This window comes from Lissotriton helveticus, chromosome 3_1 (assembly GCF_964261635.1).
Source record: "Lissotriton helveticus chromosome 3_1, aLisHel1.1, whole genome shotgun sequence".
Taxonomy (NCBI): domain Eukaryota; kingdom Metazoa; phylum Chordata; class Amphibia; order Caudata; family Salamandridae; genus Lissotriton; species Lissotriton helveticus.
Window position 1 is genome coordinate 1,793,661,080 of NC_136061.1, and position 19,115 is coordinate 1,793,680,194.

Consider the following 19,115-nt stretch of genomic DNA (forward strand, 5'->3'; position numbering starts at 1 on the left):
TAGGTCAGTAGGCAGGTGAGTGTATTGCAAGGAGGGATCCCAGAGCAAGGATTTTTTGGCAGCATGTTCAACCTTCTGCAAGGACCATAATACTGGGGATCAAGTTTTTGAAGTACATTGCTCTCCTAAGCTGCGTGCATTATTGGGTCTGCCATGTTTAATGTTGTTTGAAAGGAAAACAACTTCTGCACTGCACTTTCATGGTGTTTGTCTTGCAACTATGAAGTTACGGTACAGGGCATACATTCTAGGCTTCAAGGCTTGATGTCAGACTTCAGGGACAAGTCAAGTTCTGTCATCACTGGGCGCAAGAGACACAATGATAATGGGACAGTGTTGAACTCCAAGGCTAAATCACTGGCCATAAGCACCTCTCACAGACTGAAAGGTCACTGGGAAAGAGCTCATCCTCCATGCTGGCTGTGATGTCCGTGTCTAGGGTGGTGTGTCTCCAGGCAGAGAGCTCATTGGGTGTAGGCATAACCCACAGACTTTGAAGTCACCTATTTATGACAATAGGCAGCATGCCATAACAAGCATTGGCATAGCCAATAGGTCTCGCTTTTGTTATGCAGCACAATATCCTTGGTGCAACAGTTACATGGCTAAACGCTTATAAGGTCCCAAAGGCGAGACCTATTGGCTATGCCAATGCTTGTTTCTAAGTGTAAAAGTGCATTATTTTTCACTGCATTTAAAAAACAACATTTGTAGGATACAGTCTCCGAGCTCCATAAAAGGATCTTTCTGCTTATCAGTTCTGATCAAAGTTACTGGGGCTATGGACTTTAAAATGTAGCATTTCCCACAGCAATCCCATAAAATTCCTTGGTGGGAGATGCCTCCTACTCTGCAAAGAGGTCCAAGATACAGCCCAGCAACAGAACATCAGGACAAAGGGACCTAGTCCTGGATTTTTATTTGAGAACTCAATGCATTTTGGTAGTCACAGTCTTATCTTTATTAGACAAAAAAGAACAAAAATGGCTAGCACACCTAATGTAGTAAGGAGTCCAGGACAGGATAGTATGTGCCACAGTGCATGAACCCACAATTTAAAACCAACCGGCACTCTCCCAATATTTCTAGCATGGCATCTCTTCCAGGTTTTTGAAGTCACGCAATTGTCATCCTCAATTTTGGGTTTGAAACATTGACAGCTATGTAGGGTCTGTCCTATGGCCCAGAGCAACAATGCAACATCAGTGAAGCAGATTAATTTGCCAACTCTATGTTCTCATATACAGGTTCAGACTTGCTCGTGTAAACACAATCGCTTTGCAGGCATCAGCCTTAAACACTAAAGCTTGGCAGGCATCAGCCTGTACACGACCTTTCTTGAAGGTGGAGTTCTGAAAGATAGCCGAATATGACTCATAAAGTGATAGATTTATGGGTGAGCGATGACGCATCTCAGCGTGAATATACTAGTCTTAAACACGAAACAATGATCTTCTTTAGTAAGCTTTTAATTTGGTCAAAAGGACTGTCCTACCTAAACACGAGCAACATACGTATGTACAAATCCCAAGGAGCCCCATGTTGAACGAATACTTTGGATCTGTAAGCCTAAATGTATATATACACAGATATATAAGTATAACAGCGTATCCCTTGCTCCTACTCATTATTGTAAAGTGCCCACAAAAAAGTTGATTTCACTGTTGTTCCGAAAAAAGTTAGCTCGTATTGACAGATTAATTCAACTGCTGGGGCAAGATCAAAGTACGCGTGCCTAGAAGAAAAATCACAGGATGGAAAAAACATTATCGTCCTGAAATAAATGTTGACGTCTTGGAAAACACTGAGCAAGGTCCAGTAAAAGAGGCTGCAGCGTTGAGAGAGAGGCGGAGGGGTGAACCAGCGAGTGGTGCGCGCGCGCTGGGGGGAGCAGTCTGCGCTTTTTCAAAGCACATACTCATGCTTGTGGCGCGCCACTGCGCACTCCCACAAGGCGTATGCCGCCACAAGCACGAGTATGTGCTTTGAAAAAGAGCTGCACAGCAGCTTAAGGTCTCCTAAGCAGTGCATGCGCGCTGCGTAGGCGAGACCTAAAAAGGAACATAATGATCGGAGCAATGTAGTCATCATTTAAAGATAAACAGAGAAATTGTTTCTAAACATTTCTTCCTGTGGTATGATTTATTATCTATTATTTCCATACCATTCTACATACCCAACACGCTTTTCACCCAAGAAGGATCTTTTAAACCACCACTTTTTCTTTTTTATTTGCCCAGACCTTACCTGACAACTGTTACAGTTCGGCCGCACTTAAACAATATCCCAGCTCAGCAATATTATTCACAAAGAGGGCGCGCTTACACTCTGCACTCCTGTTTCTGAATTTTCGCCCTAAGCATTATTGATTGTCCAGCACTAAATTCAGAATTTTGCAAAAAACAGCAAATGAACATACACACTATATTGTGTTTGTTTAATTCAACAAATTCACTACAATAATACGTTCTTAACTCTTAAGCTCTTTTTTAACCATAAAACAATTAGAATGTTTTTTTCAGGTGCTTATAAAGAAAGTGTCTATTTCCTTCCTCTTTCATATTGTCATTTCTTTTTTCCATCTTTCCTTCTCCTAATTCCTGCCTCTGTGCATTTTCCTTAAATTTGCTCTTCAAAGTAAGGGCCCGATTTAGATCTTGGCGTCATTGGTTCCAAGTACTACGTCAAGCTGATGATGGTCCCCTGCCGTATTTAGATATTGCAGCAATAGAAAGGGTCCTGGTGAAGCAGGGGTCTTCTCGGCTGTTTAGTAGTACTCCGTCAGGCCAGCGAGTTTGCGCTGAACCGACTTGGATGTTCCTGTTGTGCTGGTGGTGGAGTCCAGACGAAATGCGACGCCATGGTGGTGTGGAGATAGTTAAGTAATATTCATCATTATCTTACTACACATATGCTATGAATATGTAAATGTAGGTAATCTGAAATACCATTTTTTTTTTACATATTGCATTGCACACCAACAACATACATACACTATTGTGTGAACACCCACAGTCACTACAAGCACAACACCTACACCCCCACCACCCAAAAAATATTTTCATGTGTCAATACAGGTGTTATCATTTTACCACAGTAAGTTCTAAGAATAACACTTATGCAGGACATAAAAAATTGCATGAGAGTATTGCAAAACTACACTCGGCGATAGTAAATGTTAACACTCGACTGATCGTGAGACAAGTGACACAGAAAGTCAATGAGGATATTTTATTTAGGACATGCAAAATGTATTGTGTGGTGCGCTGTTATTGCATCATAGTATCACACTATACTACTTTTTTTATACTACTTTTTTTATAATACTTTTTTTGTCTTGAGATACAAAAAAGGACTGAGCTAATAAACGTGAAGGTAGCTTCAATTCTGGGTTTATTTTACTCATCCTATTTATAGAGGAGAAGTCTTCTAAGAAATAGTATGCATACAATTAGCTATAAGGTCTTTGGTGACTGCAAACTCTGCTGCTGTATAAAAAGCAGGAGAGATAGTAAAGACACTGTCAAACTAATTATGGGAGTGCTGCAGGACTTTCATTCTTCATACGCACAGTGATCTTTATTGCCACACACTGGAATTCAGAGCTCTCAGAAAAGCTCTGTTATGATGTCAGTGAAGGAGCATGTTCTCATGGTGGTGCTTCTTAGCCTGGACTGAGACCCTGCTCATAGTTCACTCTGCAACCCTGCTCACCACTATACAGCAATGTTCAACACACAGTCCGATAAAGCCATTTGTGAGGAGTCATGCTCCCAAAACAGGAATGGAAATTGATCCATGGAGCCCAGGGACCTTGAAGGGGGTCGAATGGTCAAAAGGGGCAAATTAAGTGGACAACATAGCTAAGAGGGTCTAGTGGGAGCATCCGTCGCAGAAAAGGGCTTAAAAGTACAGGCTGCACTTATACTACTTCACACCACAGGGCATTGAAGCAGTAAAAGTGCAGCAAAAATCTGATGACTGCCAGTTACAACTGAAAATGAATATGCTACTTACCAGTATGCATCTGTTCTTGGCATGTAGGGCTGCTAACATTCATATCTTTAGCATAGATCGCCGCCTAGTGTTGGGTCCGGATGATTGCCCATTGTTGTCCTGGAAGAGTCTTCGAAGTATCACGAGATAGGTGGCTCCTCCCCTGGACTACAGTGCGCATGGGCATCGGCTCCATCCCCAGATTGTTTTTAGCCATTGTGGCAGAGATGGAGTGAAATAGTGTAAAGGATGTCCATGCTAATGATGAATGCAAGATAGTATCTGCAGCCGCTACGGGCACCGGGGAGGAGGGAGGGCGATATGAATGTTAGCAGCCCTACATGCCAAGAACAGATGCATACTGGTAAGTAGCATATTCAGTTCGAGGCATGTGGGCTGCTAAATTCATATCTTTAGCATAGAATACATAGCAGTCCCTCCATTAAGGGAGGTTGCCCGTGCCAGCTGCAGAAGCTTGAAAAAGTGTCTTGAGAACAGCCTGCCCTACAGCTGCTTGCTGCTTGGAATGCACGTCCACACAGTAATGTTTTGTAAATGTGTGCGGTGTGGACCATGTGGCTGCTCTGCAAATGTCCTCTAAAGGAATGTTCCCCAGGAAAGCCATGGACGCCCCCAATTTGCGTGTGGAGTGCGCCCTTGGGGGTATTGTTAAAGTGCGCTTAGCTTTTTGATAACAGATTTGGATGCACTTAACAATCTATCTGGCTATTCCCGCTTTGGAAATGGGGTTGCCTTTGTGCTGTGCTGAGAAGGCAACAAAAAGTTGTTGAGTTTTCCTGAAGTGTTGTGTCCTGTCAATGTAGTACATCAACGCCCTCCTAACGTCCAGTGTATGGAGCATTCGTTCAGCTACTGTTTGAGGGTTTTGGAAGAATGCGGGTAGGTCAATAGTTTGGTTGATATGAAACTGTGAGACTACCTTAGGAAGGAATTTGGGGTTAGTGCGTAGCACCACCCTGTTAGAATGTATTTGGATGAAAGGCTCTTGGATTGTGAGCGCCTGCAGCTCACTAACACGCCTGAGCGATGTAATAGCAATGAGGAAAGCCACTTTCCATGTTAGAAATTGAATTTCACAGGAGTGCAGTGGCTCGAAGGGTGGACCCATCAGCCGAGTGAGGACCACATTGAGGTTCCACACTGGAGCTGGTGGTGTTCTTGGAGGAATGACTCGCTTCAGTCCCTCCAGGAAGGCTTTAATGGCAGGCACCCTGAAAACAGATAGGTGCTGTCTATTCTGGAGATAAGCCGCTATGGCGGATAAATGTATCCGAATGGAAGCGTACGCTAGATTGCATTTGTAAAGATGTAACAAATAGCAGATTATGTTAGGAATGGATGCATCTAGCGGGTTGATATTGTTGTCAGTACAGTAAATGGCAAACCGCTTCCACTTTGCTGCATAGCAAGCTCTGGTAGTGGGCTTCCTTGCCTCTCTGATGTCCATGCATTCAGGAGGCAGGTTGAGGTAGCCAAACTCTAGGACCTCAGGAGCCAGATCGCCAGATTGAGCTGTTGCGGACCTGGATGCTGAATGTCGCCATGGTTCTGCGTCAAGAGGCTGGGTGTGAGATGCAGCCTTTGATGCAGTACCACGGAAAGTTCTAGAAACGTGGTGTACCATGGTTGGCGTGCCCATGTTGGAGCAACCAGGATGAGAGTCATCGAGTGTTGCTTTAGCTTTCTTGCCACCAGCGGAATGAGAGGCGCTGGGGGAAAAGCGTACGCAAATTTGCCTGACCAGTTCATCCATATCGCATTCCCCTGCGATTCCGGGTGAGGGAACCTGGCGGCAAAGCTTTGGCATTTTGCGTTTTCCCTTGTGGCAAACAGGTCTATCTCTGGATGACCCCACTGCTGGAAGTATGGGTGGAGTACTGATGGATGTATCTCCCACTCGTGCATTTGATGGCTGTACCTGCTGAGCAGATCCGCCATCTGATTGTCCTTGCCCGGGAGGTGTTCTGCCATGAGGAAGATGTTCCTCTGAATGGCCCACTTCCACATGCTCTGAGCCAGATGAGACAGCTGTGGCGAGTGAGTACCTCCCTGCTTCTGGATGTAGTACATGGCTGTCATGTTGTCCGTCCGGATCAACACGACCTTGTTGCACAGATGTACTTTGAAGGACTTGAGCGCCATGAAGATTGCCATCAATTCCAGGTAGTTGATATGCAATCGTTGTTGCTGGGTCGACCACAGTCCCTGCACCGTGTAGTGGAGCACATGCGCTCCCCACCCTTGGAGAGATGCGTCCGTCGTTAGGACAATCTGTGGCACAGGCTCTTGGAACGGTCGTCCCTTGCAAAGGTTGTGTGGATTCCACCAATGCAGAGTTGTATGCCCGACCGGTCACCAACACTAGGTCTGTCAGTTGTCCTTGAGCCTGTGTCCATTGATTTGCCAAGCATTCCTGGAGGGGGCGTATGTGCAACCTTGCGTGCGGGACTATGAAGATGCAGGAGGCCATCATGCCTATCAACTGCATGAACACTCTCGCTGGCAGGGAGTGTTGCGGTCTGAATCATTGGATCAGCGACTGAATGCTGTTGATTCTGACTGTGTTTGGCTGAGCCATAGCAGTCAGGGTGTTTATTGTCGCGCCCAGATACTGCCGCACATGGGCTGGTTGAAGGTGCGACTTTGGGTAGTTTAGCGAGAACCCCAGGCTGTGAAGGAGTTGAATAGTGTGGGACATGTGTGAGGCGCACCGTCTTTCCGACTTTGCTTGAACGAGCCAGTCGTCGAGGTACGGGTAGACATGTATGTTCTGTCTCCTGAGGTGCGCCGCCACTGCCGCCAGACACTTTGTAAACACTCTGGGGGCAGTAGTCACCCCGAAGGGTAGGACTTTGAACTGGTAGTGCTTGTTGAGAATGGTGAACCTGAGGTATTTTCTGTGGGACGGGTGGAGTGGGATGTGGAAGTAAGCATCCTTGAGGTCTAAGTTTGCTAGGAAGTCCCCTTGGTTTAGAAGGGGAAGGATCTGTTGCAGTGTCAGCATGTGAAAGTGTTCTGACAGTATATACATGTTGAGAGGGCGTAGATCCAGAATGGGTCTGAGGGATCCGTCCTTCTTCGGGATGAGGAAGTACAGGGAATAGACCCCTGTTCCTTCCTCCTCCACTGGCACGAGTTCGATTGCTCCTTTTTGCAGCATTACTAGCACTTCCTGCTGCAATAAGTGGAAGTGCTCTGCCGACATAGGACGTTGTCTTGGGGGAATGTTGGGAGGAGTGGATGTTAACTCCAAACAATAACCGTACTGGATTAATTTTCTCACCCACCTGTCCGTGGTGATGGACGTCCAGACCGGCAGGAACTGCTGGAGTCTCCCCCCGACAGGTGTTGGATGGTCGGGGGGCAGTGACAGGGAGTCACTGTTTGTTTGCGGCAGAGGAACGGGAGTTGTTGTTCCCTCTGCCTCTGCCTTTGGCATTGTTACCTCGGTAACCCCCTCTACCTTGCTTGTGGTACGAGGATTGTGCACCACCTTTTGTGAATTGTGTTTGTTGACCCAATTGTCCTCTGGTAACACCACGCGCACCTGAGCGACGAAAAGTGTTTCCCCTGAATGTTGAGACTGAAGTGCCCCCATTGATTTAGCAGTCTCATTGTCCTTTTTAATTTTTTCCAGGGTGGTGTCAACATCTGGCCCAAACAGTCTGTCCGGATTGACAGGCTGATTGAGTATTGTCTGAATATCGGGCTTAAATCCAGATATGCGAAGCCAAGCCTGTCTTCTCAGCATGACACTGGTGTTAATACCCCTAGCCGCTGTATCAGCCACATCAAGCGCACACTTTATTGCAGCGTTTGAGATGAGTTTTCCCTCTTGTATGAGCATCTCGGCCCCTTCCTTAAACTGATCAGGTAAGTGTTGAAGGAGCTGTTCTAGGGTGTCGTAATGCGCCCTATCATAACGTGCCAATAGTGCCTGTGTGTTTGCTATACGCCAGACATTGGCAGCCTGCGCAGCCACCCTCTTGCCGGATGCCTCAAGCACTTTCGACTCCTTGTCGGGGGGAGGAGCTTCACCCGTTGTTTGGGAGTTGGCCCTCTTGCGGGCATTTGCGACCACCAAGGAGTCTAGAGGCAACTGTCCCCGAATATAGGCAGGGTCCCCAGGTGCTGGCCTGTATTTTTTCTCGATACGTGGGTTTACCACTCTCGCCCTTGTAGGTTCTTTAAAGATCTCCGGCGCATGTTTAAGGACACCTTTCAACATAGGAAGTGTTTTGACTGTTCTTTCGGAGACAGAGAAAGTGTCAAACAGGAAATCCTCTTCCACCGGGTCAGCATGCATGTCTACATTATGATTTGCAGCTGCTCTCTCTATTAAAGCATTGAAAGCTGCTGAATCCTCTGTTGGTGATGTACGTGCCCCAAAACCCTGTGGGTCCTGTATCACCTGATGGCTTCCCTGGTCCCCAGCGTCGTCATATGAGTCCTGTTGTACATCAGGGTCATTGCCAGTAGGGAAGTTGTATTGTTCATCTTGGTCATCATCTTCACCCCCTGATTGGTTGGGGGAAGGTGTTGGACTCCTCCTAGGTGGAGGGTGAAGAGGTTCAACAAGGGCAGGTATGTCCTGTGATTGCCTTTTCTTTTTTAGTGGAATAACAAAAGACTCCAGTGGCTGGGAAGTGATCTTTCTCTTGTAAAGTGTCAGTGTCCCTGTGTGTGCATCGATATAATGCTCTGATTGGTCCTCTGACGCTGTTTGTCGAGGCAAATTAGCACTGGGCGTCGAATATTCCGACGTTCCCGAGGTCTTCGGCACCGTTTTGGGTGCAAACGCCTTTGGTGCCACCTTCGGTGGCAGGGTGTAGAGAAGTTTCGTCGACGGTTTGGCAGTTGGCTCCACTGGTTTTGGATCCGACGGCGCAGCCTTCGTCGACGGCACGGCTTTCTCCCGAATCCGTTTGAGGGAGTCGGAGACCTGCTTTGTAAATGAAGCCGAGGGTTTGGTAACCGATGCTTCATGTTCGTCCGCTTGGGAGGATTCCGGCGTGGCAGAGGTAGGCACCGATGAATCCTCGATTCCAACGGTTCGCTGCCCTGTAGCAGTCTTAGGCGCCGACGCCGTTGATGCAGATCCGGCATCTTTGTGCCGAGGAGTAGTGGCTCCGGCTTTTGGATCTTGGCCTTTAGTGATCTTCGCTTCGACCGTATGTTTGGAGGTCGACGCTGCAGCCGTCGAGACGTGATGGACTACCTTCTTCGAGGATGTGTCCTTGGCCACCGTGTGTGGCGCAGGTGACTCGACAGCCTTCTTCGACTGTGGAGGGCCTGAGGGCGACGGAGTCGAAGACGGAGCAGGCTTCGTCATCTTGGACGGGACGTCGGCCATTTTAGACGTCGACGAAGCCGTTTGTTTCGGTTTCGTTTTCGACGGGTCTTCGGCCATCTTAGGTGCCGTCGAGGCTGTAGGTTTCGGTTTCGGTTTAGGCGTGACGCCGGCCATCTTAGATGTTGTCGACTGCAATGGTTGCGGTTTCGGTTTTGATACGCGCAACGACGGCTCCTCCGGTGTATCCGTGGCCGGGCCCGAAGGCGGGGCTGGGGATATCGGTGCAGGGTCGTGGGTAAGGCCGAGTGGCGATCCCGTGACCTGAGCCTGAGTCGAGTAACGTTCGGGGCATAGCTCTTCCTCTGAGCTATCTTCCGCGGCCCCATAGACTTCTTCGTCGTCCCCTACCTCATCGACGTATTCAAGGTCTTGGCACTGTCCTTCGATGTATTCCTCTGGATCGGCCTCGACCTCCGTCGATGGTGGCGAAATTTGAAGATGTTGGCTTAGGCCCTCTTCTGCGGGGTCGTCGAATATGTCGTCGGGTGCCGGGGCTGCGTGTAAAGGTTCCAGGCGCGCCGCGCACCGATGCTCGAGTGTTTTCTTTGACCTGAATTTGGAGCAGGCCATGCAGTTGTCCTCGTCGTGATCCGGCGAGAGACATTTATTACAAACTGGATGCACGTCGATGTGTGGGTACTTGGACCCACACACGGGGCAGCGCTTGAACGGACTCCGTTCCATGATGAGTTCGTCGGGGTCTTGCTGCGAGCACAGGGCCTCGATGCGAAGAGTAAGAAACTCCTCAGAATTCCGACACGAAGAGTCGGACGATGCTCGGGACCGTTCGCAAACAATACCGACGCGAAGAACGAAGGCCTTTTGGCCTTAAGGTAGTAATATTTTCGATTCCGACAAGGAGGCGTCGAAATCACATCCGAACCCAATGGCGGAAAAAAACAATCTGGGGATGGAGCCGATGCCCATGCGCACTGTAGTCCAGGGGAGGAGCCACCTATCTCGTGATACTTCGAAGACTCTTCCAGGACAACAATGTGCAATCATCCGGACCCAACACTAGGCGGCGATCTATGCTAAAGATATGAATTTAGCAGCCCACATGCCTCGAACACAAATATTCAATTTGGTGGCGTTTCATCACTTATTATCAGTTTTAACTGAAAAACAGAAATCTTAGTCATGTAAAGCACCCACATCAATGAGCATATTTTATTAATTACTGACATAGGACTCTTGAAGAAGTGCACAATACTAATCCACTTTTAAATGTACTGTGTCACTTAGGTCTAAGATTGTGACATAACAGGAAAGGGGAATGTTGTGCTGTGTGAGTTTATGAAGAGTGGGTGTATATCGAATGCTGTTATGCCAGTGGGCGAGGTATGTGACTACAATGTCACCAGGCATGATGTTTCCCATAGCTAAGGGGTCACTGGTAAGGTACATAGATACCAGGATGTTAGGTCGCTATGTATGATGAGAGCTCATAGCTAAAGGTTTTAATTCACAGGTGTCACGCCCAAGGATGGCACCAGGTAGGAATGTGACTGGTTGCACTGTTAATGCCCTGTATGTTTAATGTCTTGATTCTTGAAGACTTAAATACGTTAAATGACTCACCAGAGCACAGAGCTGCTCCACCGCTTCCAGAATCAGCTCCTGGTGTCCAATGCTCTTCACACCATAGTTCTCCAGCTCCAGGGAAGAGATGCGCAGCAGGTCTTCACCAGTCAAATTCCACTCCTCAAAGCAATACTTCTGAATCGTGGAATGAAGTCCTGTGACAAAGCAGGAAAGAGTCATTTTACAAACTGCCAGTAGAGCATTTTTATGCAGCAGGAGACGGGCCACTGAAGCAGCTTTATACTTGTACGCCATGAACAGCTGGGGCTGGGTTACTGAAGAAGCTATTACAGAGCAGTGGATGAGCCCCTGGAGCAGCTAGTACTCAACAGGAGCTGAGTAACTGAAGCAAGAGCCATCACCTGAAACAACTGTTACATAGCAAGAGTTTAACCAGTTGTAATAGAAGAGCATTCACAAACCCCTGAAGCATCTCTAACAAAGCAGGAACCTTTGAAGCAGCTCCAAAAACCAAAGGCAACAAAGCCGCTCAAACAAATCTGACATAGCAGGATTCAAGGCCCTGATGCAGCATTTTCAAAAACAAGAGATAAGCCACTGAAGCAGCTCCAACACAACAAAAGTCAGCCCCTGAAGAAGCTCGGAGATAAAATGAGCAGCCACTTGTAGCAGCTTAAATACAGCCAGTACCTTTAACATAGCAGCATATGGATGCCAGAAGTAACACAAAGGCAAGCAAACCTCTAGAGCTGCTGAACCATGTGAAGCAGATTTAACACCGCAGGAGTTGGCACTTCATGCAGCAGTAACAGGGAGGGAGGCAATCGAGCGATGGGCCCCCAAAGTAGCACTAAAGCTCCTTAATACCTGCAGGTCTCATGCCACAGCATAGGTGCCTGGGCTGCACCATCTCTCATCATTGTATCGCCTTGAGGTATGTATGCCACCATCAGTCAGCACAATAGATTCGTTAGAAAAATCCCTTCTCAATCCTTGCTATATCATTCCTTCTTTTGACCATTAAGGGTAAAACCACTTCATTGACTATGCATTGGATCTGTAGTCTACTGAAATCCTTAAATTCAGGGTTGTGAGATTATCTATGTCCGAAACTAAATTCAGCCTCTCGGGTAGTACTGCCTGGCAATTCTGAGCCTAAAAGTACCGCGCGACCCCAGCAGCCACATCAGCAGCCCTGTATCTCTGAACCTAGCTATGGAGAGAAGTGGACAGAGCAGGGGCCTAAGAGCCTACCTTTCCTGCTTCCACGCTGGACATCAAGTGGCAGGTTTCATGCAGATGCAGTACAACATACTTGTGTGGTTAACAGTTATTCTCTGGGCATATGAGGTCCTCCCTCCATTGTAGCAGCACATGCCACTATATTAGAGGAATCCCGAAGATATTCAGTGAATCAAGCACCCTGCATCCTTTGAACTCTCATTTAGTCTTACAATAATAAAATGCTGCTTAAACCTGCAAACAGCGCTACAAGAGGAAAAGAAAACAACAACAAAATAAGTGAATAATTCTTATGGGTCCCTTCAATATTTTAATTAACTTAAAAATCTTTCAACTGACTTTTCAGGACAATTTTCCTAAAAACAGGAAGAAGAAAAAGGTTTTGCAACTGTGCACTTGATTTTCACCAGAGATACAATTGTACAAAACAATGTGCAACTCTGAATTCCTGAAGATAAAAACTATGAATGTCACCCAATTATGAGTGCAATTAACATTCTGCACACTGTGGGGTATCGGACTAGAAACAGTGCAAAAATATAGCACAATTTTCTTGGTAAACCATTATTTTATTTTGGGATTTTTTAAATTCTTGTACACATTCGGGGTCAGAAATGTAACCAGAATTTAGGGTTCATACAAAGAGATTATAGCCCTGAAGAAGTTGCTGCGCACAACCATTAAGCGCTACGAAACACATGTTTGCTAAGGATTTCAAGATTAAACTCAGGTGACTTTCAACGGAGGAACAAGGTAGAGAAACGAGGAGGATGAAAAGAAAGAGCAGAACACGAGCCTAGAGATACAGGGAAGGTATAAACCAGTTAGACACAGCAGAATGCAGATATAAGGGACAAAGTAGGGGAGCGTAGGAGAGCATGAAGGCGAGGAAGAAAAAGGGAGGACAATACAAAGGGGCTACAGAGGAGGAAAGAGTAAGAGGGCAACGGCTAGACGGCGCAGAATGGAAATATGGGCTGAAAATGATGAGGGGCGTGAAGAGAGGCATCTGAGAACGAGGGCAGTGAAGGTGGAAAGCAGAGAGAAACCGGAGAGGGGAGACAACAAGGATGGAGAAGAGTAGCGAAGACATATGGGAGAGGAACATGGAGACAACTAGAGTAGTGGGTAAGAGCGAAAGATAGATGGTAGTGTGATACGGAGAAAAAGAACGTGAGGAAGGGGGTATAAAGTTTCATGGACAGAGGACTCAATCAATGATGGGGCAGAAAGGAAGCCATCAATAAGGCGCCATGTTTGGTGGTGCTAGTGCCCACGAGTGTCCCAGACCCATTTCTTCCCGATTAGGCCATTTTTAAAAATGTTATTACAAACCTCTTCGGTACTGGGCCCATTCTGCTTACTGCTTTAGGACCTTGAAACTCTTGCAACCGCAAACTGCTGACATCTCTTTTTTTTAAATCATTAAACGTAAAAAAAAAGATTCACGATACATTTGATAATCTTAGCTCTTGTTTCTCCTTGCTTCACAAGTGATTGGGCATTGCCTTCCTGCTTTGATTCATGAAATGAAGATTTGTCCTTACTTATCCAGAAAAGTCTACTTTATGGACACTCTAGCAAGGGAAAGGGAGAAAAAATGGGTCCGGGGCTTTGACCCTGTTAAAGTCGAGTGCACATCTACAAAGTTATACTTTTCAAGTATTCAGTAACAAATTTATTACATTTGGAACAAGAACATTTAGCCCCACAAAGTTATTGCTAAGAGAGTTTTCTTTGTGCAAGAAGCCGAGGTCTCCCACATATATGACATGGGTGTAAAGGAAAACATTTGTTATCAGGAACAATGTTATGTATTGCTTTCATCTGACATTCAAGCACTGAAAAACACTTGTTTTCACTTCTGCAGAGATATTCACCCTCTGCATGGTTCTCGCCAGCTTTATTTTGCTTTCACTGGACTGAATTTACAGACCCACTTTCACTTTCGGCACTGGAAAGCTGCAGAAGAATTCCCAGACCACATGCTCTGACCCTTAAATAAGGTAAAATACTGGCCAATCTCACTTGCCCTATCAATGGAGCCAAGCCTTAGTATAAAACAGGCGAGTGTACCAGTGGAATAAAGTCAGCGGGCACATGTGGGCTGCAGTGTAGACTTTCATAACTTACATGAGTGACTTTAAAAGCAAGGCTTCAGGACTGCCATTGTATCTATGAAATGTGTAGCCACAAAAGCGCAGCAGGAAATGCCAAAGTTTGACATTAACAAAAGTATATTTTAAACATGAACTAAGTCACCTTAAGTGTGTCTTGGGGGACTATAAGTAAATTCTTATGGGGTCCCCTCATATTCCTCAGACCTGGGTTCAATATACATTACATCCAACAATGGTGCCTACAGATATATTCATCCCAAAACTTGGTATCTGTAGGGAGGCTGGATCAATCCTCATGTGATGATTTATCATTGGACACCCCAAGTTTTCAGCTCCAAGGCAAATCTTTATTTGTTAAGGCTTCATTTACGTATAATAGCAAATAGTATACAAACGGAGTCCCACAAATAAAGAAGAAAAAGTAAGGCGCAGTGTGGATGAGTTGGGAAAAGATGATACTGGGCAGTGAAGTGACAACTCAAAACTAAGCAAAACTTTGATGTTTTGAGCATTTAGAGAAAATATAATCTTATATTTCATTATTTGTCCTTATTGTAAAGCTGGAATTTAGTGTATGCAGTCCAAGTACAGATATATTGGTATTGTTTAGATTCAAAGGCAAATTATTTGCGAGCCTAGATCTTCATCAGGACAAAATAATAGGATACACACTCCAACAAGGTGAAACATATGTCACGGTCACCAGAGTCTGATTGGAAACTAAAATATGCCTGGGCATCTCCACATTTGTAGATAACAAACTTCCGTGAAGCATTGCTTGGCTACTATCAAGTGACTAAATCTGGGAGAACATTGCAGCAAATAAAGCCTTTTCATAGCATGTAGGGCCAGTAAGAATGAATAGGAATGTAAACTCCAATATTCCACTGCATCTCACCTATTGGTATACGGACGTTACTCTTTAGGTCTATAAATCTCCCTGGGCTCTTGCTCTCCCTGTTCTTATGCCCCAAAGCTCCTGCTCATTATTAGGGATGTTCATTGTGAACTGAACTTCATGTCCCCAGAGGGTACTGCTCACCCTTAAGTCAGACTTCAATTCACTTTGAAGGACCTGAGTACTCTGCTCATACTAAGACTTCAGGCTCTGGCTCAGCTGGTCCTAGAACTACCCACTCACCCTCAGGACCCCTCAACTTATTTCTGCTCTTTTTTTAGGCATCCACTTATAGTCACAGCTAAAGGATCCTACTCACAGTAAGAACCCAAGATGCTTCTTGTGACATCGAGGTGGCCTTGCAATCCTGCTCACTCCGTGGGGTCTTGAAATCACTCTTAAACCCTGAATATCTTGCTCACTCTTACCTGGAAGCTATTGCTATTGCTTGCCCTCAGATCAGTGAAAATTATGATCACCATGAGATTTCCTGATGTTTCCGTTTAATCTCAGCTCTCCCGGTGCTCTACATACACAAAGACCCCAGGGTTCCCACTCATCACTGGATCTCTAATGCTCCTGCTGACCCCTAACCCTCAAAGGTGTCCTCTCATTCCAAGGTTCCCAGTAAAGGCCTTTCTCCATTCAGGTCATCAAAGCTCCAGATTATGCACAGGCCTCCAAGGCTCCGGCCTCAATTTTATTTTCCTGAAGCGCCTGCTTAACCGCAAGTCCCATAACACCCCTCACTCAAACACTACTGAAGCTTTTCTTTGGCTCCAGCCCGAGGATCCTGCTCTCTCTCTCCAGTCTGTGAGGTTCCTGTTCACTCTGAAGCTCACTGAACTTCAGAGTGGTGGGATGTCAGTTTGTCCTTTGCCTTGCACATCCAGCAAGTAGTTGGCTGCTGTTTGAGTAAGTTGAGGAATCTTCGCAAGATTATGCGACTCCTACCAGAGGGCTGCCGAAAAACAGTAATCCATGCCAAAGTGACATCTAGGCTAGATTACGCAAACGGCCTCTATCTGGGCTTACCTAAGTACCTAATTAAGCGGTTGCAACTGGTCCAAAATGCGACTGCGAGGTTGTTAATGCGGCTCCCTTTCAAGCATTCGGTCTCTCCGCACCTTCTCTCACTTCACTGGCTACCAGTAGCCAGTAGAATCAAGTTTAAGGCACTTACACTGGCCTTTAGAGCTCTGTATGGCACCTGCCCAAATTATCTGAAAACTCGACTACCGAGATAAACCCAGGCCCGCTCTCTTCGCTCCAACTTCCGCGTTCAGCTTGTAGTTCCACGAGCAAAAAGGGCTCGGTTGGGAGGACGAACTTTCTCTGCCAATGTGGCGGCACTCTGGAACATCCTGCCCCCAGCGCTTCAGCTGGCGCCCTCCGAGCTCTGCTTTAAGCGGATGATGAAGACCTGGCTTTTCACCCAATCGCGCTAGGCGCTAATACTCTAGTCCTCATGGTCAAACCTGTTCTTTTAGCGCCGGGACACCTCCTTGTGAGGTAGCTGTTCGGGCTTTATAAAATGCCGTATTATTATTATTATTATTCCAGATCACTCAGATGTCCCCCAACGTAACGCTGATTTTGTTTACTCAAAGACTCTATTTGGTCTCTTGGTTTACTTTTACGCACTTCCCAGGTGTTGACTGAAATGTCACCCCACTGAATGAGAATACCTCATGTTCATCACTAAATGCCACAATGGCGCACAACCTCACGCTATCCATCCTCTCTGAATGGGCTATGAGAGCAGCTAGCTTCTGTCATCTTTCTCTTCTACTTCGCTGACTGCAGTAGGAAGCTTCACAATACTTCTTTCCAAGTAAATAGAACCACCTGGAGTGTCCAAAAGTGTGACTGGCCATTTTCCCATTTGAAAGTCTGAAGCAAACTACAGAAAAACCCACAACATACAATTAGATGTACTAGAAAGCGAGACTGTCCCCTATGAGTAAAACAGATGACCAGGACAGATGGATGCCATTATTGAACAAACCTGCAAAAAACACTGAATTATTTCTCTGCTGCATATGTTTCTGGGCAAACCTCATGTCATGGTTTGGACTCTGGGAGGACCAACTCTAACTTTCAAGATTGTAAAATGGTCATTGTTTCATTGGATAATCGAAATAAACACGACAAGCATGAGTAACTCATTTGGTCATGGGTTTTAATTTGAATTGTTGCACTTGTGGTGTGTTTTGCTTGCCATAAATGCAGTAGTAGAAGTGAGTAAGGACACCTAGGCAAAAAAGGAGCTGCTCACACTTGACATGGGGAAACCAGAGACCTGTGTGACCTTCTCCATCGACAATCATTGATCCATTTTGTCCATCCTTAGGATTCTATTTGAATGTTTCATGTAGTGCCACGATGCCACCCTTAGGCTGCTTCAGGATACATTTAGAAGATGACAATAATGGAATTCGAAATGAAAAAAAAAAAAAAAACACAGTCACTGTGTAGCTATTGTTCATCAAAAGTTGTGAGATGGGTGTTGAGATCATGACCTTACAGAATAAGCTGCTTGCAAGTTGGCTTACTGGCATTTGCCAATTGGAACTTAGTCATGTTTAACGCCTGTACTCATTTGCTTTATAAAACGGACAAGATTTTGGATGCTTAGAATCTTAGGTGCACACTACTGATTTGGAGAAAAAACTGCAAGTCCAAAATGCAAAGTGCTGTTGATTCAAATGTCCGGGATGGCCAACTGTGTCACAAACGGCATGGAATCATTTAGCTGCTAGAGAGATGATGAAAATAACCACAATATTGATCTTTTATTTCTGATGGCGCAGAGGGGTACGGTGTAAGCAGATTTATTCCACCCGTTTAAAAAGGCATCTAGCCCCAACAAGACGTGTAGTTCCTGCAGCAGTGCCTGCAGAGAATGCTGGCAAAGGAAATATGCAAGTATTAAAAACCGTAATTGCTAGGCAGCTCCAGGTCATGCATAACACCTCAAGTTATAACCTTCATTTAACCAAATGTCCCCGAATATAATGCGCCAATGGCATAACAGAAAGTGATGCCCCCGCCTCCTTGCAGAAAGTGATGAAGAGTCCCCCAGACCTCGCAGATATTAATAGACCCTGGGCTGCGGGGGCTCCTGAACGACGGTAGGCGCCCTGCGCTGCATGTTTTTTTTTTTTTTTTTAAAGAACATTTTTAAGGGACAACCACTGAATAAATGGATCGGGTTTAGAACTGTCTGCATTTAACACAGGCACTTACTGACGCTTCTTTGGAGTATCTGTCAAATTGTGGACTCCCATCTCTCTCTGCCCATCAAAAACTACGCAGTCTTCTGCCTTGGTTTCTTAGGATCACCTTTAGTAACGGTCGGGAAACCACCTGAAGATTCGCATGCAAAGACATATTCGGCATGTCTCAAAGCATATCTGACTGTGCACAGCTTATATACATTTCCTCTAACATGAAATACAGTGGTTGCCTCCTGGCCACATTCCGTTGCTCACCTCAAGCACATCTGCTGAGCATCAAATTCACACCACACTACTGCAGCTATGTGCTAATCTTTAATTGTTCCCAGTACTGTATTAATATAATCCACTGTATTTATATTTACATGTATTTATATGCTATTACCTATATTTGATCTGTAAAGCACTCTGATACCCGCAAGGGTCTTGTTCGCGCTATCCAAAACCGCCAAAATAAATAAATAAATGTGACCTGCATGGCATAGGGACACTTAGCAGATATAAAAGAGGGCGAACACTGGCCTGCACTCATGCCCTCCCTATCTCTATAACTTAATCATTCGCTCCAATCAGTGTCTTTTGGAAGCATTGGCGTAAGATTATTTTCAGTTATCGCAGATGTCCAGACTTAAATGTCACCCAGTATCATCACGATTTGTCAAAACAAGTCCATTTTTGATTGTGGGAGAAATCCATCTGTG

General features: G+C 45.7%; 1 protein-coding gene across 1 annotated transcript in view; it reads right to left on the minus strand.

Annotated features, from left to right (window-relative positions):
* Window positions 1-19,115, minus strand: part of CNKSR1 (connector enhancer of kinase suppressor of Ras 1) — a 424,353-nt gene that overhangs the window by 341,044 nt on the left and 64,194 nt on the right. Inside the window, exon 2 of the mRNA XM_078682672.1 lies at window positions 10,952-11,109. Coding sequence (XP_078538798.1) covers window positions 10,952-11,109 — 158 coding nt within the window. The remainder of the gene's footprint in view (window positions 1-10,951; window positions 11,110-19,115) is intronic.